This window comes from Leptidea sinapis, chromosome 26, assembly GCF_905404315.1.
Source record: "Leptidea sinapis chromosome 26, ilLepSina1.1, whole genome shotgun sequence".
In the NCBI taxonomy this organism is placed as follows: domain Eukaryota; kingdom Metazoa; phylum Arthropoda; class Insecta; order Lepidoptera; family Pieridae; genus Leptidea; species Leptidea sinapis.
Window position 1 is genome coordinate 8,444,378 of NC_066290.1, and position 27,352 is coordinate 8,471,729.

A 27,352-nucleotide genomic window follows, 5' to 3' on the forward strand; every position below is an offset into this window, starting at 1 on the left:
TAACACAATATGACATCCAGTCAACTGCAATATGAAACAATAAATAATCCAAAAACGTATTATAAACAAATCCAAATGATTATAAAATCCCACCAAGCGTCGATTGTCTCTTTGACGATGTAGTGGCATTAGTATACTTTATCTTAGTAAAAAATAAATAAAACAGCTGATTGTCAAATGTCAAGTGCATGATTTTTGTTGTGAAATGGGAAGAAAAATACTGGAAACTTGTGTCCGGTTGATGTTTTCAAGGAAATGGTGATTTTAAAGTAAATTCTCTAAAAATGGAAAGTATTACGAGTCCAGTTCCATATATTGCAAAGCGAGAATATGGGTTAGTGTACGATATAAGGTCACAATTGTTCAAAAATCGATTAAATGCAGCGAAAAACTTATTTCGTCGTGATTTGGTGTGCCATTTTGGATGTGTAAATGCTATCGAGTTTTCAAGAAATGGCGAATTGCTTGTATCAGGTAATTTCATCAAACATAAAAATATTCTTAAATTCGTAAATGGAACAAAATTGTTAGGTGTTTGTTACATAAAGTGATAATATTAAACAAATAATATGATATGTATTTAAAATATATATTTAATTATAATATTTATGTATGTAGATATATTTTATTGTTTAAATTATACTATACATCTCTCATACTGCCTTTATTGGCTTCTATATTTTATCGAGTTCACAGTACTATTCCAAATAGATATATATACACAAATGATATATATATTGTTTATATTTTCATTGGAATGTTTTCCTTATGAGAATGAGTGCTTCCCCTCTTTGATAAGAACTCTTGGTAAATACACTAGTTTAAGTAAAGTAATCAAAATGAATAACTAATAATACATCCGCTGTTAATTACTTATTGACTTTTACTAAAAATACTTGAATTACAGTGAAATACACAAAGATTGTTGAAATTATTTACTTCTGTTTGTATAATAATTTTATGTAAATGTATAGAAAGTAGTTAAGTATGTATTACAAGTTATTATAAGCAGTATAATCCACATTGGAGTCACTTAAGTTATATCTGATTATACTTTACATAAGTTATCGTTGAACAAATTTTGAATATTGGCTGGAGTATTTCAATCTGGTAAAACTATATTGTAACCTATCATGACTGCAACTAATGTGTTATTGTCCAATGTAACCCACTGTAATTATTTTTCTAGTTTTTAACATGTTTTTAAAATTGCTAACAAAATGCTAGCTATTTATTTATTTAGTGTGGATCGATGCATTTACTGTATTCAATAACCCTTGTGTATACATTTATTTTTAACCAACTTCATAAAAGGAGGAGGTTCTCAATTCGTCGGTATATTTTCTTTTTTGTTTGTTACCTCAAAACTTTTGACTGGGTGAACCAATTTTGAAAATACTTTTTTTATTTGAAAGCTGGTGCTTCCCGTGTGATCTCATTGTAATTTGGTCAAGATCTGACAATGGCATCCATGAGAAAACCATAAAACTCTTAATTTTGCTATATATACATATAGCAAAGTGGATGATAAATTAACAAATAACTCAATATCGTGCCAACAGATTTCAATGATTACTTTTTTATTGGAAAGGATATACACACATCAAAAAGATTAAGCAACATGTACTAATTTAAGTGTAGGATGGTTTTTCACATTATAACATTGTATTTTATTTTTAAAATAATATTTTTAGGGTCTTATGATGTAAAAATAACAGCTGTTGTCTTTATAAGTTCTTTTAATTACAGAAATTAACAATATTAGAATTTACTGCAGAAACTAAGGTACATAAGTAACTAAACATATTTTTAACAAAATGAAATTTCTAAAGAAAATGAATTTATTGTGAAAGAATAGGATAATTTAATACAAAGTATGGCCTCCCCTCCTATTCAGAACTTGTCGGCAACAATTATTCATTGAATTAATGAGACTGTTTATGTCATCTTGTGGTATTCACTCCCAGTGGAATTGTAGCAAATCTTTCACCTATTGGGTTGTTGTCACTCCGTCCAACTCCTCAAAACACGTCTCTGGCTCGATGGGGTTGAGGTTCTGGCGATTGTGCAGGCCAGGGCAATACCCGGACAATCTCCGCTGAGAATATCCTCAACGTAATTTTCAGCGTTCAAGTTTCCATTTACAAAAACGAGCTCAGTTCGCCTGTTCCTCATAATACCCGCCCATACCATAACTGTTGAGCCGCTGTATGGATGAACTTCCTGAATGCACCTGAGCTTTTCAGTATTTCCGGGTCGAATCGCGACTGATCGGAAAACATAATTTTATACCATTGTTCCTGGGTCCATGTTCTGCGTTCTCTACACCATTCATTTCGACGAGCGCGATTCCCGTGACGTATCGGTGGGCACCTAATTGGGCGACGAGCTCGTAAGCCGCACTCATGCAGCCGATTAAGCACAGTTTGGGGACTTACATCAACAACACTTAAATTTTGTAGCCTCAAACTTATCTGTCGACCGGTTAACATCGGCTGGCGTCTTGCAGTCAGTTGTATGTACCGGTCTTGCCGAGTGGTTGTACTCCTTTTACGGCTTGAATGCTGTTCAGCGGGTTCCCTTGTATTATAGTAGCGCTGCCAAAGACGACAAATAACACTTCCATGAATGCCAAAATGCCGAGATACCTGAGATTGATTCGTTCCCGCTTGCAACATCCCTGTAACTCTTTGCGTTTCATTTGCCGTCAAAAGACGTCGCTACATGAGGTAAATAATATCTAACAATTCAATTTTGTCGATAACTTTATTTAAATGGTTGGTAAAATTATAAAATCAAGACTTAACGTAGCACTAAAAACGCACCTAAATTCAAACAAATTCCCAGCCGATTTTTTTTATATGCCGCCTGGATATTTGAGTCATCTACCGTAAAGTCTTTATTGTCAAGTAATTGTCGTAGTCTGGTGAGTCTGGTAAGGCTCAGATGATGGGATCCAGGACAGAGTATCGGAACTCTTCAATTCTTAGGAGCAAATTAACGATACTCTGCCGAATCTTTTTTATGTTATTAATCCTAATATAAAAAATATCCATTTAAGTCATCTACCATAACATAGTCAAGTAATTGTCGTAGTCGAATACGATGATCAATGGATTTCCGTAACGGCATACAGTAAGGGTGCAAACTGTGGCAGAATTTCCAACTTTCTAGTCTATGTATTTTTTGCTCTCTTTGCAAGTCTCTTTTTGAAATTATCCTCGAAATAGATTTTCTCTATCGAGATAAGCATTTCTCCTTGACTTCGTTTGTTTCATTAAAACGGCGCTGTCTCATATGAGCAGCACGTTTAGTATGTCTACACATATCTTTCAGACAAATTAATTAGTTTACTTCAGAATCACTAAAAAGAAAATAATTTACATAAAAAACAACCGACTTCAAAAAAAAGCTATTCCAAAATTAAATGCACTCAAAAGTAAAAAAAAACAAATACGTATTCTTTTACTACTTACTAATCAACTTACTTTTAGAGATCTCCTAAAAATTAAATGAAATATATTAGACTATCTAAAATTTAATCAAATTATTATTATGTAATGTAGATACAATTATTGTTGATTATGTTCAATTATTTTTGGAGTCGGTGTTAGCCAAGGTAGGTAGTTTTTGTGACAATAAGGGACGAGACGAGCAGGACGTTCAGCTGATGGTAATTGAAATGCTCTGACCATTACAATGCAGCGCCATTCAGGATTCTTGAAAAACCCAAAATTTCTGAGTGGTACTAGAATTGCGCTCGTCTCCTTCAGCTATAGTGCCCTTCAGACCGAATTCCACCCACCCAACGACAACCAACAACGGAATACCTCGATCGTCATCATACCCATACGCGCGTGAGATGACCTTCTATGAGTCAACACTGAAGGAAATATATTGCAGATTTGTTTAAGTGTGGGAGTCAGCATCATGTCAGATCATAATATGATTTAGTTTATTTATGGTTTCATTGACAACAATACAAGGAGATATCAATTGAATGTCAAAATGATATCAATTGTATCGCAAACTGATTTAGTTCGTTCATTCATTCGTACCATGAGGTAATAAAACCTAAACTGGATAGCTTATGTGTCAAAGTGGGCGATTCGAAAAAGGTTGCTACTTCCATAGAGGAAAGTGAATCGTGTTTTAATTACTTTTAAAAAATAATAAAAACATACAGAATAGGAAAATTTTATTGATGAAAGATGAGATGAGAATACTTTGTTGGACTTTTCTGTAAAACAAAATACAGAAAATAAATACTAAAAATGAAAATACTAAAGACCGGGCAGTAAGGGCTCGGCCTGGTCGCAAGACCAAATTAAAAAAAATGTACTCTGTGGTCCTGTCAAATCAAACATCAATGGAGGTGCGTTCATAACTCGTTATTTTTACGAAAACACCTAAGCAAACATTTAATTTGTAATTCAAAGAACTATATTTTATTTAATAAGTACAAAAAGGGCTTAATGGTTTATAACTTTATTTGTTCATTACTTTGTCGCATTAGGTTAAACCTGTAATGATGGATGTAGTGTGGTTATATAAATAAATAAAAAAAAATTCACGCTATAAAGCGCAATTTTAAAATGTATTTTTAGTATTTTCTACGCAAACCGCTAAAATCATATCAATTTAGGTTTCGAAACGCAACGCATAGGGTTCGAGTAACACAGACAAACTTATGAAACGACTGTAAAGCGTCATCTCTTTCTCACACCGCGGACCACAGACAAATTTATTTCGTTCATTCTTCTTAAGCAATCCAAACGCCATTCAGTAAAAGGCACTTCATGATACGAATTCTAGTGATTCAGTTTAGGTACCTAAACATCAGAATCGCTTCGCTTATGTAAAGTTGATGGTAGGCCCTCTGAACTGATCCGCGTGCCGGTACAGTATGTAAACCCTGCCCACTGCGGTATAGTTTTAGTTGCGCTATTTTAAAGCGTCCGAAATGTTTCCATGTTTTATATGCATTCACTGTCCATGGGATTTAAAAAAGAGCCCATGAAAATATAATACTAGAACCTGACAAGTTATGACAAGCATATTTAACATAAGTTTACGGTAACTTCGAAAACATTAATACTGCTATTTATTTAAGGTGGCGATGACAGGAGGGTCATGCTATGGCAATTTGGGCAAGCTGTTATGAACCATGGAAAACCTGAGCCCATGAAAGTTTTACACCAATCAAATATATTTTGTTTGGGAATTACATCAGATAATCAGAAAATATATTCTGGTGGAAACGATGATATTGTAAGTAGATTAACATTTGAAGTGTTTCTATGTTTTCTTCGGATTGAGTAAACGTCTCATAAAATTTTAGGTCATTGTCCATGATGTGGAATGCAAGTGTCCGATGGAAATACTGCAGCATCAGAAGGCTGTTTGCAGTTTAAGTATAGATCCTTTCAATGAGAGAGTTATATCGACAGCAGGCAATGATGGACGACTGCTGCTGTTTGATACGAGGCAATCTGTTCATGGTGAGATTATACTAATTAAAGATTGCGTAGAAGTTTTGAACATGAATATAGAATGAAATGACTTTGTGTATGACAACGTTACACAAATAAAACTAAAAAAAATTTGTATGAACGATGCGTGATTCGAACCCGCGACTTCTCGCGTTTGAGTGACGTATCGTCATAAAATCTTGTATGCTTTGTTCAACTCTCAGGTTGTTGCTTCATCTACAGGATCTACTTTACAATTGATAACCTACTCAACCCCAATATTTGCATATTAGGTAATTGTCTTCAGATGACGCTCTTGCTAATCTAAACAATTTGATATGTTGTTTAAAGTGATACCGATAACCCTAATTTCTGGGATTCATTACACAAATAAAACTGAAAACCAAATTTTTTGAACGATGCGGGACTCGAACCCGCGGCCTCTCCCGTTCCGTGCGAGCGCTCTTTCCAACTGAGCCAACCGTTCGAGTGACGTATCGTCATAAAATGTTCAACTGTCAGGTTGGGGCTGCAGTGGCCTCAGTGAACAGCTTTAGTGATACTTCTATTACTAACCAACAGGTGACCAACTTGCTAATCGATCTTTCTATTAATGTTGAGGATTTTTTGCAGAGTCGCTGGTAATCTACCGAAGCAGAAAAGCTTTCCATGGAGTTATGTTTCATCCGCACCAAGTGGGCATCCTGGCGTCAGCTAATGAGCGTGACGGGGTAGCATTATGGGACTTGCGGTCTCCTAAACAGTAAGTCTTTATGTATTCGTATTCTGGTTGGAAATACTGTGATACCTTTTCATATGTCGTGGGGAAAGCCTTTGTTTAGCCGGAAAATTGGCACTGGATACCCTATTACCAGTGGGAGGCTCCTTGCACAGGATGCCGGCTTGATTATGGGTATCACAACGGCGCCTATTTCTGCCGTGAAGCAGTAATGTGTAAGCATTACTGTGTTTCGGTCTGAAGGGCGCCGTAGCAAGTGAAATTACTGGGCAAATGAGACTTAACATCTTATGTCTCAAGGTGACGAGCGCAATTGTAGTGCCGCTCACAATTTTTGGGTTTTTTGAGAATCCTGAGGGGCACTGCATTGTAATGGGCATGGCGTCCTGCTCGTCTCGTCCCTTATTTTCATAAAAAAAAATATACCCTGGTTCATAAGAAACGCAACTTACAAGTTAATAAATTCCGATATATATTTCGTATCTGAATTTTCAATGATGGATCACGTAATTGATCACATGGATTAGGTAATTCTCCGTCTATGTGTTATATTTCAACGAACACGTTATCTGGTAGTGACATCACCATTAAATGCTCAATTTTGAGTATGGTAGGTAAGGTGCGACTTTTCTCTCATCATCATATCAGCTACTACATCGTCCACTGCTGGAAAAAGGCCGCCTCCAAAGACCTCCACGACGAGACTTTTTCTCTATTCGGAGTAAATTCGAGGCTTGGGTTCTTTAAGCAACGCTACCACCAACAGAAAAAGGCAGGGAACCCTTTGATTCCTCTGGAAGAGAGGACAATCAAGAGTACGGAACACCTGTATTTAAGTGATCACCGCCGGCATTCTCTTGCAACATCAGATAAATCACAAGAGCGTTTCCGGTCTTTAATAAGTGCGCTTTTTTTTTAAAGTACCCATGTCGTACCTTCCTGGAAACACTGCACAAGGAAGCTTATTGCAGAGCGTGGTCGTACGTGGAAGAAATTTCCTTGAAAACTGCACTCTGGAGGAACGTCACACATCCAGATGGTGGGGATTTAAATCAAATCAAAATCACTTTATTCACGTAGATCACGGAAATGACACTTATGAATGTCAAAAAAAAATATTTTTTCTTTGAATCTACCGCTACTTTGTAAAGTGTTGAGCTAATCAGAAGAAGTAGCAAGAGACTCATTGCCACTCTTTTATGTCAAGATTTACGTTTCCATCGATTTACAAATCATTTCAATTACAATATAATATGTAAAATGATGCAACAAACATACTCAAACGTCAAATAGTCCGATGCCTTACACGAGTAAGTCAAAAAAGTAAATGTAGATTAATACAAAAGTTATTGAGTACAGTAGCTGCATTATCCAGACACACTGTAAATAAATAAAGGTATTCTGTGAGCATATTATAAGTGATTATAAATAAAAAATATAGGGTTTTAATACTGTGAAAATCTAGTTCAACCTCAAAATAATGAAGCTGATTTTTTTCCAGCCCTGTGTTGCGATACGTGGGTAATAACGGTACGCACCAGAATAGTATGAGTGTGCGGTTCAACCAAGCGGGCACGCATATCTTCGCCCTGCGGCCGCGTAACATGCCCGTTCTGTATTCCGTGCAGTCACCAGAGCCCGTCACAGAGTTCTACCACCAGGACTATTACAACTCGTGCACGATGAAGAGCTGCTCGTTCGCCGGCAAGGATGACCAGTTCGTGCTCTCCGGGTCGGATGACTTCAATTTGTACATGTGGAAGATACCAGATATGGGCGGTACGGCCATGCCTGGTAAGTGAGAAACGATTGATACCAAAATATTGACATTTCTACCGTCGAGGTTTTTATATTTTACAGTTTCATGCTGTTTGTTAAGCTATTATTATTTTTAACCGACTTCAAAAAAAGAGAAAGTTCTCAATTCGAATGTATGTTTGTTACCTCTGAACTTTCCACTGGGTGAACCGGTTTTGATGATTAGTTTTTTTATTGGAAAGCTGGTGTTTATAACCATATAAATCGGCATTGGTGTCAGCTAGAGTCGGTTTGTAACTACATACATAGGTTAGATGTGCTTGTGTCGCACGCACCATAACAATTGTAACTACGTTATATATTGTCGTAATAGTTTGATTGACTTGATTTAAGTTGTAAAATATATTCATTTCATTTTAGTAAGGGGATCTCTAAAATAATCAACTTGTAATTATTAAGTTGTAGAAGAATACGCGTTTTTTTTCTTTTTGTCTTTATATTATTTAATAATTTAGAATATTAATTCCATAATATGGAATAGTTTTTTTTGAAGTTGGTTGTTTTTTTTTAATTAATTTTTAAACAATTTGTTATTGTTTAAAGTGGTAACCCTTCCTTCTGGGATAAATTACAAATTAAATTTGTAAACAAAGTTTATGAACGATGTGGGACTCGAACCTGCGACCTCTCGGGTTCCGTCTGAGCACTGTTCCGCTGAGCCAACCGTTCGGGTGACGTATCGTTCATAAATCTCGGTATTTCTTGTTCAACTCTCAAGTTGTGGTTTCATCCTCAGGATCTACTTTACAGTTGATAACCTGCTCAAACCCAATATTTGCATATCAGGAAATTGACTAAAGATGTCGCTCTTGTCTAAACAAATCTAAATAATATCTTATGTTTTTAAAGTCCCCTCCCCCCTAAAAAAACCCTCACTTCTAGGATTAATACACAAACAAAAGTTAGTAGTATGTAGATGAAGCCACAACTTGAGTTGAACAAAGCAAACAGAATTTTATAACGAGGCGGTACTCGAACGGTTAGCTCAGTTGGTTAGAGCACCGGCACGGAACGCCGGAGGTCGTGGGTTTTGGATTGTAAACAATATTTATGAACGATGCGGGACTTGAACCCGCGACCTCTCAGGATCCGCTCAAGCGCTCTTCCAGTCCATCATATAGCCCAGGATCCAGGGCTGACTTTTTTAATTGATTAGTGTCAAGCTAATTTTCCGTGAGTGGCTTCATTTAATTAAATGAAACGCCCAGCTTTTTATCTTACAGTACTGTACTTCCTGCAGTACACATTCAAAAATTGTTATAAAATTAAAAGTTGGACATCTCACCAAATGAAGCTACTTATGAAAGAAAAGCTTGACACTGATCAATTAAAAAAATAGACCCTGGATCCTGGACTATTAACAGTGACAAATAGTCGAGACGGAACTCATAGCAATACTAACTAAGGCGTACCCTATCACATTGCTTTCGTTCGTCACTTTAAGGCTATTTATTGACTAACAAACAATATTCAATCGAATTATTGCCAAGTCATCTTAATATTTATGTTCTTCGGGTAATAAATAAGTAAAGTCGCCTAAACAAATATTATCTCCATTTTGAGTTGAGTGATTCCACATTTATGTCATCCACTTGCAATCCAAGTGTAATAGAATTTTCCGGTGAAGACTGACCGCCAAATAATATTTATTCCATCTTTTTGTCATGCACTTGTTTATGATAAAATTATACAAAAACTGACTGTCAAAAATGATTTTTTTTTAATGAAAATAAGGTACGAGACGAGCCGGACGTTCAGTTGTTGGTAATTGATACGCCCTGTCCATTACAATGTAGTGCTGCTCAGGATTGAGACATAAGATGTTAAGTCTGATTTGCCCAGTAATGTATACACATTTGTCATCCATCTGTTATTAATATATAGGTATATGAAAACTAGAGATGGTAGTCAAACTAAAAGTTGGGAAAACGAAGTAAAAAGAGTCGCTGGGCCTAAATGGGTCCAAATAGCGAAAGACAGAGAGGCGCGGAAATCTTTAGAGGAGGACTTTGTCGAAAGACAAGCTGTTTGACGTAACGCATAATTTAGATTTAAGTTTATATTTATTAAAGTATCATTTATTATATTTAGTCAAAAGCAATAAAGTCTTATTTTATTTATTTATGGAAACTTTCAGGATCAACGGTGGCGCCACCTCATATTGTGCTGTACGGACATAGGTCTATAGTCAATCAGGTTCGATATAACAGTCAATATTGCCTGATAGCCTCTTCGGGCGTCGAAAAAATAATTAAGGTAAGCCGCAATTGTGGTTCTGTTATAAAATTTATATACATACATACACTCACGCCTTGTTCCCGTCGGGGTAGGCAGAGATAATAGAATGCCAATTGCTTCTATCCTTACAAACCTCGCGCGCTTCCTTTTTTTTATGAAAGTAAGCGACGAGACGAGCAGGACGTTCAGCTGACGGTAAGTGATACGCCCTGCCTATCACAACGCAGTGCCGCTCAGGATTATTGAAAAACCCAAAAATTCTGAGCGGCACTACAATTGCGCTCGTCACCTTGAGATATAATATGTTAAGTGTCATTTGCCTAGTAATTTCACTAGCTTCGGCGGCCTTCAGACCGAAACACAGTAATGTTTACACAGTACTGCTTCACAGCAGAAGTAGGCGCCGTTGTGGTACCCATAATCTAGACGGCATCCGGCGCAAAGGAGCCTCCCATTGGTACATTCATGACTCTTTTATTCATTTCATTCTCTTTGCTCACTGGTTGCGGGTGCTTCGGACCTTTCCTTTTCTCAAGACGTCTCCAATTTGGTCGACGAATGTTCTACGAGATAACCCGCGACCGACTTGTTTAAAAAAAAAACTAAATTAGAAAACTAAAATTTATATACTTACACAAATAGCATAAACCCTCAATGATGCGTTCAAGAACCGCACATCATGACCACCACAAAATAAACTGTTTTGTTAAAATAAACAGCCTAGCGAAACTCTCTAAGAAGTAAGAGATTCACTCAATTGTATGAAACGTGCAGTCATTGACAGATTGACTGATGACGGCTATAATCTTGTAAAAAAGGGAGATAGCCGAAATTCACTACGTTTTAAGAAACTGTTCGCTTTCAAACTTAGCCGGATTATACTTCGTGGCCAATCGCCACACTGTAATTAAAACTATTTCAAACTTATGTCATTTGACTGCACGTTTCATAAAAATTTCAATTAATACTTAGGCGGTCCCTCTTATTACTTAATATTTACATCCTCTTTGAGAACAAATTTTTTTATTCGTTAAAATGTTAGCTAAATAAAAACATCGATTTCGAAAATATTATTTCACTCAAATTTCGAACATCTCTGAAAAGCAAAGAAATTTGATTTGACTTCTATTCTAATAACAGTCGATATGACGCTTCGTTCGAAATCATATGTCAATTTGTAAACAAATTTGACAAATAAGATATCGAACGATATTATAGTTGGGGCCGACTCTAGTTTGTTTCTGTGTTCTAAGTGTTCCATATTTAAATATGAAATTTTAAATATTTAACAAGGCCTCCGGGCACATAATATAACTACGCCAAAATTGTTTTCACCGTAGTAAATTTATACGAATAGATACAGTCTCTTGCTTCTAGACAACCGATGAAAACAAACCAAGTTTATTACTTTAGGGTGCGTGACAAGTTACGTCTTACACTCGCGATTTGTGTGTCACTTTATGTGCGTTAGTGTCAAATTAGAGGGTTAACTGTCAACCTAATTTTTTTAACGTTTTCACAGCAGCTGCCACAGTGTATAAATATATAAGTATAAATGATCTATGGTTTTCACATTATAATTTGGAAATAACTAAAGTATTTGTAAACAGGTATGGTCTGCCGTTGAATATCCGAAGATGACCGGAAGTCTCCTGGACGAGGCACAGGGCTCAGACAATCCAAGAGAAATTTACAGCCAGGCGGATTATATTTCGCTTGTACACCACAGTGGACAGGTTTGTGTATACATCTTGTATTCTTTTATTAGACTTTTAATTAGACGACCCTTGGAACGTTTTTTAACCGACTTCAAAAAAAGAGGTTTTCAATTCGTCTGATTTTTTTTTAATTTAACACTTATTACGGGCGAAAATCGCAACAATATTAGAACGTTATATATAAATTTAAAAAAAAATGCAGTCGGATAGTGTTAAGAGAACTCCTGGGACACCACTCAGTATGAGGGTACCACAAGGGTATGTTCTTGGACCGTTTTTCTTTAATGATCTACCTAACCTTATAGAAAAAAAAAAACAGAGGGAATCATTGTTTGCGGAAGACACTTCACTCATATTCAAAGTGAAATAAGCCAACTTTGATATGATGAAATAAACAATGTTCTATCTGACATTGTGTACTAGTTTAAGGTCATTGACGAAAACGAAACATATAAAATTTACCGCACCAAATGTCAAAAATCTAGGTGCTGAATGTTTGTTAAACGGACCTGTGGAATTATTAGAAAGAAAGAAATATATTTATTTGTAACAAAAACAATATGTACATAATACTATAATAGAAAAAACATTAAAAAAAAAAAAACAAATTACAATGTTGAGTGTTTGTCACAAAATGGTCACACTTCAGCATAATGCTGATTACCGTCGCAACCAGCGCTGATCTTCCAGTGGGACCACTAAATGACGCCACACACGAATGCCATATTATATATATATATTAGGACATCATCTTTAACAAGTTGCTGTTCCTGGTGTTAACATTATGATTATCACAGTTTCTAGCAAATTAGCTAATACTTAAGCACATAATACATACACTATCAAGAATGTAATATTGAGATGCATCAATAAAAATGTTTATTTCTTTCAATTTATCTTTATATGGTTACAAGCGGATCCGACAGACGTTGTCCTGTACACACGTGTTCAATTTGAAAAATCGGTCTAGACGCCAGTGATCTCCTCGATCACTAACATACGTAGGAGAATTATATGTCGACTGTATTGAGAATCTAAACCAATCTCAAATTCACTGGAACACACAAAAGAATCATCAAAATCAGTCCAGCCGTTTAGGAAGAGTTCAGTTACAACAGACGCACAAAAGAAATATATATATATATATATATATATTAAGATAAATAGGGCGGATAACCCTCTTCTGCAGCACAAATTAGATGGTATTGATATCGGCACCCATAACAATTTACCAATACTATGAAGTGCATATAGGACATAATACGATGAAAATAACTGAAGTTAACCAGTCGCGTCGTATCTGTCAGTTAATTATATAATCTTTTTAACCGCGTGTGCTGCAGAACTAAGTGTACTAGCCAATCCTTCAATATCCCACACATTGTAATTTGGAATCAATGCAAAGGAAGTAATAAACAGCCGAAGTAATAACAGCCTGGGACTAGATTGTGATTATTTTATAGCGATAGAAATGATTGTTCAATATTGTATATTTTTATTGAAAAGAGCGCAAAAAAAGAATGCTGGGAGAGTTTCTTGCGCCGCTTCTCAGAGCGCCATTTGTTTCCGAAGCGGTAGTAGTAGACATCAAAAAGAATTCTAATGGAATCAATTTTGATAAAATAAATGCCTTTTATGCCTTTTAGGTATATATGTACAAAACTGAATAATGGACACACCAAACCAGTGTTTTTCTTGAACATTAGGGTACAACTACGTCACTAGTCTGAAATCTAAATGATCACCTTCAAGTTCTCGTGCAACCCTTATTAAAGAGTCACAGGAGAGCTATTATCGCATCGTATAATAACTCTCCTGTTATTGTGTTTCTAGTATATAACGCACAACTACGCCGAACAGTCGACGAGTGAGGACCCGCGTATGATGGCGTTCTTCGACTCGGTGGTACAGCGAGAGTTGGACTGTCCCGGCGAGGAGACCGACTCGCTGGATGGCAGTAGTTCTGTGTCGCCACGCGGTCGGGACTCCGACACCAGCGACACGGATCACATCGTCGCAGACCTACTGCCCTTACCGCCCAAGAGAGGTACGTTATATTCCACAAGGTGTCTTAATTTGTACTCCGTGATCAAGTATGTTTTGTCCCTTTTAAGACATGGATTGTACTACACGGCCACAATATCTCTGGACCTCGCTGGAACGTAAAGCCCCCTCCCTTTCCCCTTTCACCCCCTCGTGCTCGTCCTGTTGTGTCAGTACGGTTTGCAGTTTAATTTCCGTTAGGTACATGTCGTAATATTTTCGTGCTATCACTGCTTTGTTTTTAAAGTTTTTATTGTTGCACCAAAGACTATATCTAATATGTAATACTGACAAAATAAATCATTGCTTATTTATTAATACTAATAATATACTAGTGATGCTTGTCTTCTTGTATCTTTCTCTCTTTTTCGCGTGGAGCTTCTTCTTTTACGCTGTTTTGAGCACCTTTTATGTACTAAAGTTACAAGCGAATGTGAGCTTGTTTGGTTGTTACGGTTTAACTACTCAAAACATTATGATGAAGCTTTCACACGCGCTGTCATAATGGCGATGGGGAAAATAGCTCCCGAGCGGGAAAAAGCATTTTTAATGTTTTATCAAGCGAGGTCTCTCAAAAGTCCATTAAGATATTACAGTACTCAATATGCGACTGTCCTGACTACCCTGACTTATTCTAATTGTAGACAATATGTTATGTTTTTAAAGTGATAACCCTCACTTCTAGGATTATTAATACACAAATAAAATTTGAAAACAAAATTTTATGAACGATGCGGGACTCGAACCCACAACCTCCGGCGTTCCGTGCCGGTTAGCTCAGTTGGTTAGAGCACCGTCACGGAACGCCGGAGGTCGTGGGTTCGAGTCCCGCATCGTTCATCAAATTTTGTTTTCAAATTTTATTTGTTTATTCTAATTTAATGACTTGCTTGAAATAAACTTTCTTATTCTAAGTACTCAGAAGTAGGTCATTCTAAACCTCTTTGAAGTCGTTCGATCAAGTAGTGATTTAGTATTGTACAAAATTTCATAGGAATACATCGTGATAGCGGGATTCGAACCCGCGCGTCTCGGAATTGGCCGTCAGCGCTTGGCCAAAAGTCCAAATTATGCAATATCCTTAAATTTAGGTTAAACGTAACCTGCTTAAACCCAAATTAGTTCATATCAGTAAATAGACTTAAGATATTTATTTCTCATTTGGTAATTTATAAGTGATTTTATAACTCGTTTTGTTCAATAGTTCTGATTCTCTGTAGGCTAATATAGTTATAATATTATATTAGTACTATTTCACGAAAGTAATGCTATGAACGATTTGATATCCAACAGCATTGCCGAACGGCAACCGTAGTCAAAGGTGCCCGAACAGACTGGCCCGGCCCATTGCTGCCCGGTACCCGAAGAACACCAGACCGAACAACAGAGGCTCCTTAAGGTATGGGACATAAAGGACTCTACCCACTACAACGTATCATACCATGACCGTGCTATGAACGTGTCAGGTAAAAAAATATTCTCTGTATTAACAAGGATGAGACCATGCCCACTAGCCCGTTCCGTTACCGACCAGCACCGTAGCGTGCCATGCACGGAGCGGCAAGTATTGTCGGCGAGAATATTTTGCCGGTGGCTATACGCTCTGTGCATGACACGCGACGTTGCCACACCGGTGCGGGCAGGCGGCGAAACGGTGAGCACCCGCGTTATAACCGCGTAAGATGGCCGTTATAAACGCATTGCCACTCTTCTCTTTCTAGTAGCCATTTTGTTACCATCGGTTCAAGTAGACACACGTACGCGTTCGCTGTAATATGGACGACGAAAAATTAATCGAAATTGTTCGCAATTACGAATTTATGTATAATTTAAAACATCGTTACGCACGGGCATGTCACGCGGATGATAACGAGATGATATGCTGACGCTCCGGTCATTAAAGCCGATACATACGACTTTGATACGTAATTGATACGCTCTAGTGGGCATAGTAGAGCGTGTCGTGTTGCTTGTCGTGTCCGATACGTTCATAGCACGGTCATGGTATGATACGTTGTAGTGGGTAGAGTCCTTAAGTCAGGTCGCACACGTTTAAGTTAGGGATACATACGTCACTACCCCTTGGCCACAGCCAAGAACGGCACGGTGAGTGGCGAAAATAAATGGTGGCCATGCATGGACCTGCGGCGTGGGGAGACGCACGCGGCAGCGCACGGTGTATGAGTAAAACAAATGTACTATCGATGTGAGTATCGAGGCGGTCACAGCTAGGAGCATTAGGCCTATCGGAGATGACACACTTTTTGTGCTACTGAATCTGCGGCACACAAAAAGCCTGTATTGCGCGCAAAATGTCCTTGGCAGATATTACACAGACTCATCGCACACGATGTACACTTTAGGGACTTAGACGCATTGAAAGTACAGAGATTGCTATGTATTAGTTCCAAATAAATATGCACACTCCATCCCACAATTTTTAAATTTCTATCATGATACTCTGCCAAAGATGTATCATAAAGTGCTGGTCTGTTTTCTATTTCTTGCACCAACATCGATACATCGATCTCTAGCGCCATGTCGATAAAGGTCAATCACTAGCAAGTGCAGAGTACAGACTAAAGTGAGCGTTGTCTGCATTAGCGCGTGTTGACGCGAATTTGATCGGTTTTATTATTACAGACGAAAAAGTGCGTCTCGGATAGTCTGGTCGTCTGTGATAGGCCTTATGTGCTTCGAACGACCGAAACGAGTAATTTTATTTCTATAGCGCGTTGAGCTTTATAAATAATGGTTAAGGAACAATTTAACCGCCTCACGCCGCACCGCAACAAACTGCGGCCAAGCCCTTAGAGTTGGTTAAAAATTACCCAACAGTATCTCTATTGTGGTCCCGCGAAGTCAAACGTATACGTCTCGTTATGTTTGACAATTTTTTTTTGTGGTTCTTCTGCTTGTGGCGGTGTCGTGGGGCGGGTTGTTTCCTTCCCTAACATATGGTCGTGGAAGACGACGTCTGGCCCATGTCTTTGTGAACCTAGACAACTTGTGGTCATTCAAATCATACAAAAGTGACATTTCCTTGACCTAGATTAATAAGGTGTTGCGAGTATTAATTATCTCTTGACTGAAAGAAAATAAATGTTTATAAATGAAACTTAAACTTAAAAGTAAAAAATTTTATACTTTTGAGTTTATTACTTAAAAATAATAATATAATCAATACTGCTTAATTTAATAACACATGGGCGAGCAAAATAATAAACAGATTTAAAATACGTACCTATTTGTATAAATAAACATGGTTATAGAAACAAAAAAATTTTTTAAAATTTTTATCTATGCGTTCCCAGGGGTTCGCAACCATACTAAAACCAAATACATAAATAAAACCAAATTGGATCGCTGCCGAACTTTTTGATTAGTGTGGTGTAACTACCAGTTGAATTCAAGTTTTCTCTTTTAGGCGTAGCAAGGATTCACGTTCATGCGTAAGTAAGTTTGGCAAGAACGTGTCGGGCGCCAGCTGTAAGGGTAAACGGGCGGTTGTGCGACGGCCGCGAGGCGTGCGGCGGGTGAGCGCTCGCGTTTTGCCGGCGGGTTCTGTGTCGCGACGTTCAGCGCCCTCTAGCGAGAGAACCGATTCCGACGAGCCGACGCACGCTATCTATATGAACTCTGGAAGAGTAAGTTTCGTTTGTTAACTGACATGCATACGGCGCGACTAATTTACTTTAGTTATTTTCACAGTATTATGTCCTATGGTATATTGGTAAAGGGCAGTGCAATCGATATTAATACCATCTTTGTGCTGTAGAAGAGGACTATTCGCTATTTATAACCTAGGTCCTATAGAATCATTAAGGAAAAAAAAATTGTTTGACTGTTGCATCTTAATATATTCTTGATAATGTTCTATATGTTATAATTGATACAATACCGCTCAGGATTCTTGAAAAAACCTACAAATTCAGAGCGGCACTACTACTAAAATTGCGCTCGTCATCTTGAGACATAAGAAGTTAAGTCTCATTTGTCCAGTAATTTCACTAGCTATGGCGCCCTTCAGACCGAAATACAATAATACTTACATATTACTGCTTCACGGCAGAAAAAATGCCCCGTTATGCTACCAATAATCTAGCCGGAATCCTGTGCAAATGAGCCTCCAACTGGTGAAGTAAGTATATAACCATATGAGCGCTTCATTCGAGACGAATTTCGTGTACTTGAACTAGTATAAGGGGGAAGTGGAAAATCAACCTATTTTCTAATTTAGATTGTTATTCTTTTAAATCATTATACATTTCATATCAGCCGGAAGACGTCCACTGCACACCAAAGGTCTTCCCCAAAGAACGCCATGACCATCGGTCGTGCACTGCCCTCATCCAACCTACTCCAGTGATCTTGATCATATCGTCGGTCCATCTTGTGGGGGGCCTACCAACACTACGTTAAATCATTATTTTTTTTTTCTATTTCAATTTTACGTCAGTTTTCTTAAAATTTAATCTTCTTTTCAGAAAATCGGGCCACTTCGTAGACGTTTGAGTGTAGCGCGGTCTTCCAAAAGGAAAACCAAACTTTCGTATATGCGTACCATGAATTTGAGAAACAGTGGTAAGATACGATTTATATAAATTATTAAATATTGCGAAAACTTATTTAGTAATACAATAATTGTTTGCAGGAAGCCCGATACTACGAGAAAGTGTTCAAAATAATTTCACAAATTTTGATGATAATTTAGCTTTACCCAGTACTAGTTCAGGTAATTATATTATTTATTATAACTATTAAGTATAACAGTTATTTATGCAACTGTTGTGTAATAAGGGGCATCGAAACATGAAAGTGTGTGATAATAGTATCACATGAGTGTTTTAATACCTAATTATCAACAGTTGCATACAAGACTTTATCTACACTCATAATATGAATCCTCTATAAAAGATTCTTAAACAGTTAGCTTACTGCTATCATTGAAAAAGCGAGTCCTAGTAACCATTACATCATCCAATCGAGTGTTGTAATGAAAACGGATGATATAATGTTGTACTGAATTTCATTACAACACTGGTTTGGGTGATGCAATGGTTATTAGGACATTGGGTGTTTTAATGTTGGCAATTAGCTAACTGTTTTAGAATCTTTAATAGAGGATCTAAAGCATTGGGTGTAGATAAACAATGATAACAGTACACAAATTTTGAAAACAAAATTTTATGAATGATAACATTGAGAAGTTTGAAAATATTATTTCGTACAGTCGAGGACGCTTATTTACTTATGAGTGAGCAGACCCGTCTCCACTTAACTAATAAAGCACATAATTATTAATTAATGTAATATATTAGTGCGCCGCTGATTTAAATAATTTCTAGTACTGGAAATTGTGTTGAATGCGTGTCTTCTACCGCGTTTATTTACCTATATGAACTCAGGGAGAAATTATTTCGTTAGTTTTTAAATAGTTAGGAAACACCATATACCAGCTCGTCACAAATTGTGCGAGAGAGAAGAATATCTTTAACGGAGACACACCAGGATAGACAGGATAAGCGATAATCTATGATTACTGTAACCGATTTTAATTGACAAGTCGTAAACTGTCAGCCACACTCGCCATTAAATCTGAAAATAAAATTAAAATGAAAGACTGTATTAGATCGCTACTAGATAGAGAATAACTGCTAATTTTAACTTTTAGCTGATATAATGAATGAGAGCATTCGGTCGCTGCTGTGAGTGAACTGCTCGCCTACGCGGTTAAGATTGCTGATTGCTAATAGTTAATCGACCTAAATTAAATTATTAAAAGAATTATTTGTTCGGTACTCGAACACTATTGAATGTTATTTCTTGTGCGCTGTGCCCAAAACCGTACAATATGTGTACTCTCTCAAATTGCGTACAACCACTTAAAAGGTTGCCACCACTCTTGCGATTTATCTGGTCTGTGGTGATCACTTACCATATGTGATGAACGGGTAACGGGTGAGCTGAATGATCACTCGCCCGAATCGACTCGACCATGATAAATATACTCATATAGATACATTAAATGATGCGGTATGCTTCGAGTGCAAAGCTTTCGAACCTTCACCGTAAAGTGCAAAAAAATTTGCATGTGGTGTACATGACGATACCTTTGACAGTACGAATTAGTTGTTTTAATCAGTTGACGAAAATCGCGTCATGACGGAATGTCATAACGAAGTCACTAGTAAATTTCTTGTTGACTTAAGCCACAGCCAAAACCATAAAAAATCATGGCGCTAATATTTTCTCGAGATAAATTTATTGAACTGTCTGAATCGCACACAGTCTTTTAAATGATATAAAAAACACACAAACTAAAATGTTACTCTTGGAGTGTTCGATTTTCAAATATCGTATTTTTTTTAAATAATTGTATTACAAATGGCCAGTCCACTTTCAATATGGCCATCTATTCTTTTTCGAAACGGCGAGAACGTCTTATCAGATGGGGAACGGTAAAATATTATTTATTAATTCCAGATTTTGGAAAATTAAGTTGGTTTTACATACAATATTGCAGGGTACAGAGGGCAAACGCCAGGTTTGTTCCGGATAGCGGAGGTGGATTCTGATGACGACCAGTCAGTCGGTGGTCGGCAGTCGCCGCGAAGTCAAAACCAAAATATTCCGGCCAATTTAATTAGCATTGTGCCCACACCTGTAAATGGTTCACGAGACAGCTTAGGCGATTCGTTGCGAATGGATACACCGGCTTCTCCTCACGAGGCTCGCCAACGTACGAGCCTGCGACGGTCGCGCCGAAACGGCAGACATACTCGCCGATCTGACTCAAGCGAGTCACCCCCGCCGAAAGACGCGTGCGAACGCGCATCCACTTCGCTCGCCGAGCGGCTCTCACCAAAAGGCTTCAACAGAACCGTCGCGCGGCTCATGAATGAAACGAATGAGAGTGAGATTGAGAGCAGCTGCAGCACTGAAGGTAGTCTGTGGCCTACCACTGTATCAGAAACAGTGGACAGCGGAGGTGGCGCCGTAGCCGGAGGCAGCACGCACAATACTCTCCCTGAAGACGACGCCTCCGACGATCCAGAGTTCCAAATCATCAAATTTAGACAGCGCGTGAAAAAGGCGCGAAGAAATTACAGAAGTCACCTGGACTCCGATTCTAACTGAACTGATTGTGTATATTAGATTAAGATTAATGTGTATTAATTACATCGAAGATATTTAATATTTTAAAACGCCAAAGTTTTTAAACTACCCGCAATATTGTAACTTCAATGTAATTTTTATAACAGGCCATAAAATCGTTTTTTTTTGCGAGTTTTACATTTTGATTATAGCATTTAGACGTGGTATTACCTACATACTGGTAATACGCAGAGATGTCAGACTAAATAGATTTACTTTCTTAATTCAAAGATAGGTTTTAAACGGCTTAATTAGTCCCTTGAATGTCAATGAATTTGAGGTTGTTTCTTATTATTTCAATGTATCTTTATGTATGGGTATATTTTTATGAGGCAGTGCAGCCGATATTTATACAACCTTTGTGCTGCAGAAGAGGGTTATTCGCGCGGTTCTAAAGAATCACTAATACAGGGTGGACCAAAAGTCCGTTTGTAATTTTAATGATGATTAAAAAAAAACTAATTACAGTAGATCAAAATTGTTTATTGGTTTCGATAGTAAACAAAAGGGGAATTTATATCTTAAAAATCACTTTATCCATATGCAATTCTTCATTATTCTGGCATTGCTGCAATCTAAAGCGGAAATTTTCGATAACAGCTTTACATGTTTCTGTTGAGATGTTTTGGATTTCTGTGCGAATACGATCCTTTAATTCGTCAAGAGTTACTGGGTTGGTGTTGTAAACTTTAGCCTTAAGATATCCCCAAAGAAAAAAATCCATTGGTGATAGATCCGGGCTACGAGGCGGACAGTTAAGGTCCCCTCTTTTCGATATCACCTTTTGAGCCAAAAATGTCTCGAGCTGCCCTTAACGAGTCATTACATGTATGACAAGTGGCTCCATCTTGCTGAAACCATGAGCGTTGATTAAAACCAACAAAATCCTGCAGCGCGTGAGCGAAAAAGTTTTGTAACATGGTGATATACCGCTTGGAATTCACTGTAACCGCACGTCCTCTTGAGTCTTCAAAAAAGTATGGACCAATAATGCCTCTTGCTGATAAAGCAGCCCATACTGTCACTTTGGGTGAATGCAGGGGTTTGGATGCTTTAATTTCGGATTAGTGTCACTCCAATAACGACAATTTTGTCTATTAACATGCACATTTAGGTGGAAGTGTGCCTCGTCTGAGAAAAAAATGTTTGTCAAACTGGTGAATTGCTCTACCAATTCGTTCGCAAATTGCAACCTAGTGGCATGGTCCTGAGGCCTTAATTCCTGCACCATTTGGATTTTATAGGGATGCAGACTTAAATCTTTCTTGAGAATGCGGTTTAATGATGTTCTTGGCACGTTAAGGACAGCAGACCGCTTTCGAGTTGAAAGTCCACGTTGGTCACGAACAGACGATGTTACTCGCTCCACGTTTTCGGGGTCCCTCGACGTTCTAGGCCGGCCAGATCGAGGTAAATCCATTGTTGGACCCGTCTTCTCAAACCTGAGCACCCATTTTTTAATTAACACACCTGATGGAGCTTGATTTTTGTGTCGTATCTTGTAATGATTGCAAAACTTTCGTTGAGCTAAGGTCGCAGAATCGTTGTTTCGATAGTACTCGCGTACACAAAACGCACGTTGACTACCGCTGACCGCGCCATGGTACTTAATTCCCATTGGCCGCTCATGCAATGCGTAACCCCTCCACACCCCTCCGCGCCGCTGCTAGACGCGGCAACCGATTCAAATGTTAACGGACTTTTGGTCCACCTGTATAATAAATGGATGTATGACATGTGAAAAGGCGATCAACAAACACTATATAACACACACACGCTTATTTAACTATGTAACGTACGAGTGACCATCACTATTTCATATGTTTTAATGTTTTACGTGGACCCCTAATTCATTTTATATAATAAAACCCACCCTAGGTTTATACTACCTGCAATTAACATATGCTTTCCGGCACTGTAAGTCAGAATTGGACCATTAGTTTCAGAGACTAGCCGAAATAATAAAAAAATAAAATATATAGATGCGTTAAAATATAGGTATATATGCCAAAAATGAATGTAAGTTTGCCACATAAAAATACTTTGAATTCTTAGTATATATTGAAATCTTTTAAATTATTAAATACATAATATGTGCTTTAATTTTTTAGCTCGTAGATAATTTTTCAATAGTTTGTCACAGCTCAATAACATTGTACCTATTTTGGTGTAATTTTAGCAATTATTTTCTACCAGGCGCGAACAAAACAGTAGGTAGGTTTAAGTTTCAAACATCATAAATAAAATATTCGACTTTCACACGAATAATCTAGCCTAGCATACTATGTGTACAAGGCAAACTTAAAACATATAGACATAGAAATAACATTTAAATTCATCATAAATATAAATGTTTGCATCTACCGGTTTTCAAATGGGTCGTCATATAAATAAGACTAAATAGGATACTAATTACAAGAAAATGTAACTAATTAATAATTTTGCATTGTTATATATATCAGTCGAGGTATCAAAAATAATTTATATATGTGTCGCAGGTATATTGTCAAAGCCGTGATATTACAATTTTATTCGCTTAGATAACAAATAGTTGATTACACTAATGTAGAAGTTAAAAATAATGACTAGGTATACAAGAAACAGACCAATCAGACGGCCTCATAAACTAGAATCCAGTAAAATTGTCAAAATATAATTGCTTTACATTAATCACTACCTATAGTGTACCCGTGACATTACAATGTCAGTAAAACCAGCAGTTAAATCGTAGATGGTAGATTGTCGAGTCGATTGACAAACCGTTTAATTATAATATCGCTAGTGTAATTGTATTATCAAGGCTTTCATAATATAATAAATGCAACCTAAATAATATATTCGTCAACTTCCGCCACAATGAACCACATTTCCGCCGCTCTGGGTACCACAACGGCTCCTCTGAGCCATTTCAGCAAATATAAGGTATGACACATGCTTATTACGTCTTTATTTATAATATTGCAATCATTTTAATTATCTTTTCAAATATTTATGCTTAAAAGTTTTTTAATTCACTCAAAAAATAAAAAAACCGAACGCATTTCGTGGTTAACATTTTTCCAAATAGTTATCAATCTTACGAGTTCGATTGCGCTATTTTAAAGGGCGTGTAGAGTGTAGGTTATTATGCGCAATCATACTGGCATGTTACAAATTGTTAACTTATGTGTTGAATACATAATTCAATATTACTTAGTAAAGTTTGCATGTAGTCTGTTGAAATGAGAACTTCTTTGAGATTTTTATTTATAGCAATTTAATATGCTAATATTCACGAATATAAAATACCAAAATTCATTCCTGTACAATAAATTCAATAACTATGCCGACTTGTTTATATAAATTGGCCATGTCCTTTACCTACTATGTTATAATAAACACTTTTAGTATACCTACATAATAAAAATTATAACTACGAGTAAGTAAGTACAAACGACAGTTTATCTAGAGGCACCAGTAATTGACCACTTAAGAGCCCTGCTAAAATGTTTTTTTATTGAGCATATACATTTAAATTTTAGAATATCAGTGGATACTTAAAGAAAATAATTATACCCTTCAGATTAAGTTTTGCTAATAAGTCTTTCAATTTAACAAATCAAAAACACTTAAAAAAATGTTGAACCATATTAAGTTTTTGCTTCAGTAGTTGACCAATCAAAATCTGAAAAAATTTGTAGTTGACCGTATTTACCATCAGTAGTTGACCATATGAATAAAAGCTACTGTTATGGTAAATAAGACCACAGATATGTCTTTTGGAAACTTAATTCCACATGAAATCTAACTCGGGAACAGAGTAAACATTACGCGTTTTACTGGTCTTTTTAGGTTCATTTATGTGGGATGTCACATTTTTCCACTGGTATGGACATCAGGTCTCTCGGGCCATTTCCATAAGCGACCACACTGTATCATTGATGAAATTGTTGCAATATGTTCAGTAACATTAATTATTTTGCCAGGATAATACTTATTACCGTAAGTGAAAATAACAAATTCATTAATTTGTTTTAATAACGGCTTCCTAGAAGGTTTAAAGTTGCTTAAGTTTTCATCTTCCGAGGATTCTGAAACCACACTATCTTCAGAAGAAACATCCACACTCGAGTCAGAGCTATCTGAAAGAATCTTTGATACACTTTTATTGTGTTTATTTTTCACCACTCTAACTTTATTTTTCTTTAGTCCTTCATTCTCTTCCTTCTTTCGCTGTCTTTCAGCGGCTCTTTCTATCTTCAATTGCTCAAGATCCTCTCTTCTTTTTTTTGTTTTCAAAATATTTTTAGCACAATTCTCTGGAGACAATCGTTGGCATTCTTTCCCTCACTATCCTTTTTTTTCTTGATTTCTTTGCATTGCTGGATAAAAGAAGTGCCTCTTAAATGGACTTGGTATTTCTTCTTGTGAAGGTCCTGCAACGTTTTCTTTATTTAGACTGGTAGATGCCTCTATTACTTGGGACAGATCTTGGTGCCTAGTAGAATAAACTAAAACTGAATCTGAAGCATTTGGATGCAAGTCACTAATGACACGCCCATTATAGAAGCTTCGTCTATATTTCTTCCGTCAGGAACAACCTCTGGAGAATTGAGGGATGTTGATAAGTTATCAGCAAAGCAGGTTATATCTTGGATACCACTCTATAATGTATTTTGTCCATTTATCTTGTTTACTTATGGGTTCTAAATTTTGTCTCTCACAAATAAAAATTTAAACAAATTTAAAGTGTGCCAACATGGGAACGAGCGCAGCATGTTGAATATAAGAATAACAAACATAAGAAAGAAAACAAAAAAGGAAAGTGTGGGTAAAACAATTAAGCAGCTAAAATGGCGATAGGACAGGACATGTGATAAGAAGCAAACAATATAAATGACAGTACAATATATTCGACATTAAAATTCAGCGTCGATTCGCAAAGATCGCCCCTAATTAGTACCTACCATATACCATCAATTCTCAGGGCGACAATCGTAGAATTTCCATTCTGTGATTTGACAGTGTGACAATAAATATCTGAAACAAAGACAATCGCTTCACACGTGAAGAATAGTAGATTGTTAACCGAGGGTCGAAAGAATCAATTCCCGAGGCTATAGTCCGAGTAGGAATTGATTCTTTTACGCGTGTTAAACACTACTTTTCATTTCGAATATGAGTAAAATAAAACTTGTTGTTTATGTTAACTATTTATTCATAATATTATATGATAATATATATAATATTAGTAGTACCTATTTAAAATGAAATGTCAAATTAGGACAATTTACGTCGACTTTTTAAATTTTAAATTGGAACTCACCGCGTAATTGTTGCGGCATAAGCCGCAACGCTCGCAAAAGCGATAACGCTCAAAGAAGTTTGCGCTAAGTTCACACTGGCTGTTTAGAAAGTCACATGGCCGCAATTTTTTTTAAATTAGTTTTTTTTACATAAAACTCTTCACAGCTGACAGCAGTTCTATTTTCAAAGTTCATTCCGGCCCTTAGGTGGGAAGTAATTTGTATAAGTTTTTCCCTCTCTATGGCGGGAAGCAGCATTTTCCACCCAATAATCAGATCAAAACAACATCGTGTCGGAAAGTAGTGTCGCTGCGCGGGCGTACTACAAATACTTCTCATATATAGATGGGTACACTCTCATCACTTCGTAAACGCGTCCTTCGTAAAGACGTACCTAAAAATTTAAAAAACTAAGAAGATGGTCTCAAAATTCAATAAACCATAGTTATTTTAATTAAGCTATGTAAGTTTGTATCTATTTATAACTGAATATAGGTAAACTTAAGGTTGTATTTTTAGTAGTAATTAGATATGATAACATTCGTAATTTTATTCATTAAGATATTAAAATGTTTATAATCACTTAAACTGAAACATGATATTATATAGAATACTTGTAATATTAGGTACACTTATGTATAACACTGTAAATAAAGACTTAAAACAAATATACTTGTCCTGTAGTTTCTTTTACTTTAATAAGTTTTATGTTTTACCCTATAATAAACTTATATGTAAACAGGAATTTCAGTCAGGAAGGTAAATAATAATAATAATAATAACTGTTATTTCTCACCAACAACCAAAATTACAATATAGCGAAAACTTAAAAATACAGGGGATACATAAGTTTTGGTCGTGGATCGCTGGTGCCTGTGGTAG

The 27,352-nt window shown here is 36.7% G+C and overlaps 1 protein-coding gene across 1 annotated transcript; it reads left to right on the forward strand.

Annotated features, from left to right (window-relative positions):
* Positions 1-216: 216 nt before the first annotated feature.
* Positions 217-27,142, forward strand: LOC126972331 (DDB1- and CUL4-associated factor 5). The gene is made up of 13 exons (XM_050819007.1): positions 217-474; positions 5,114-5,271; positions 5,342-5,501; positions 6,105-6,234; positions 7,712-8,004; positions 10,166-10,284; positions 11,877-12,002; positions 13,818-14,031; positions 15,321-15,426; positions 17,455-17,674; positions 18,515-18,611; positions 18,682-18,762; positions 20,554-27,142. Exons 1-13 carry the CDS (start codon positions 285-287, stop codon positions 21,165-21,167), a joined length of 2,508 nt encoding a protein of 835 aa, XP_050674964.1. The 5' UTR covers positions 217-284; the 3' UTR covers positions 21,168-27,142.
* Positions 27,143-27,352: the final 210 nt, after the last annotated feature.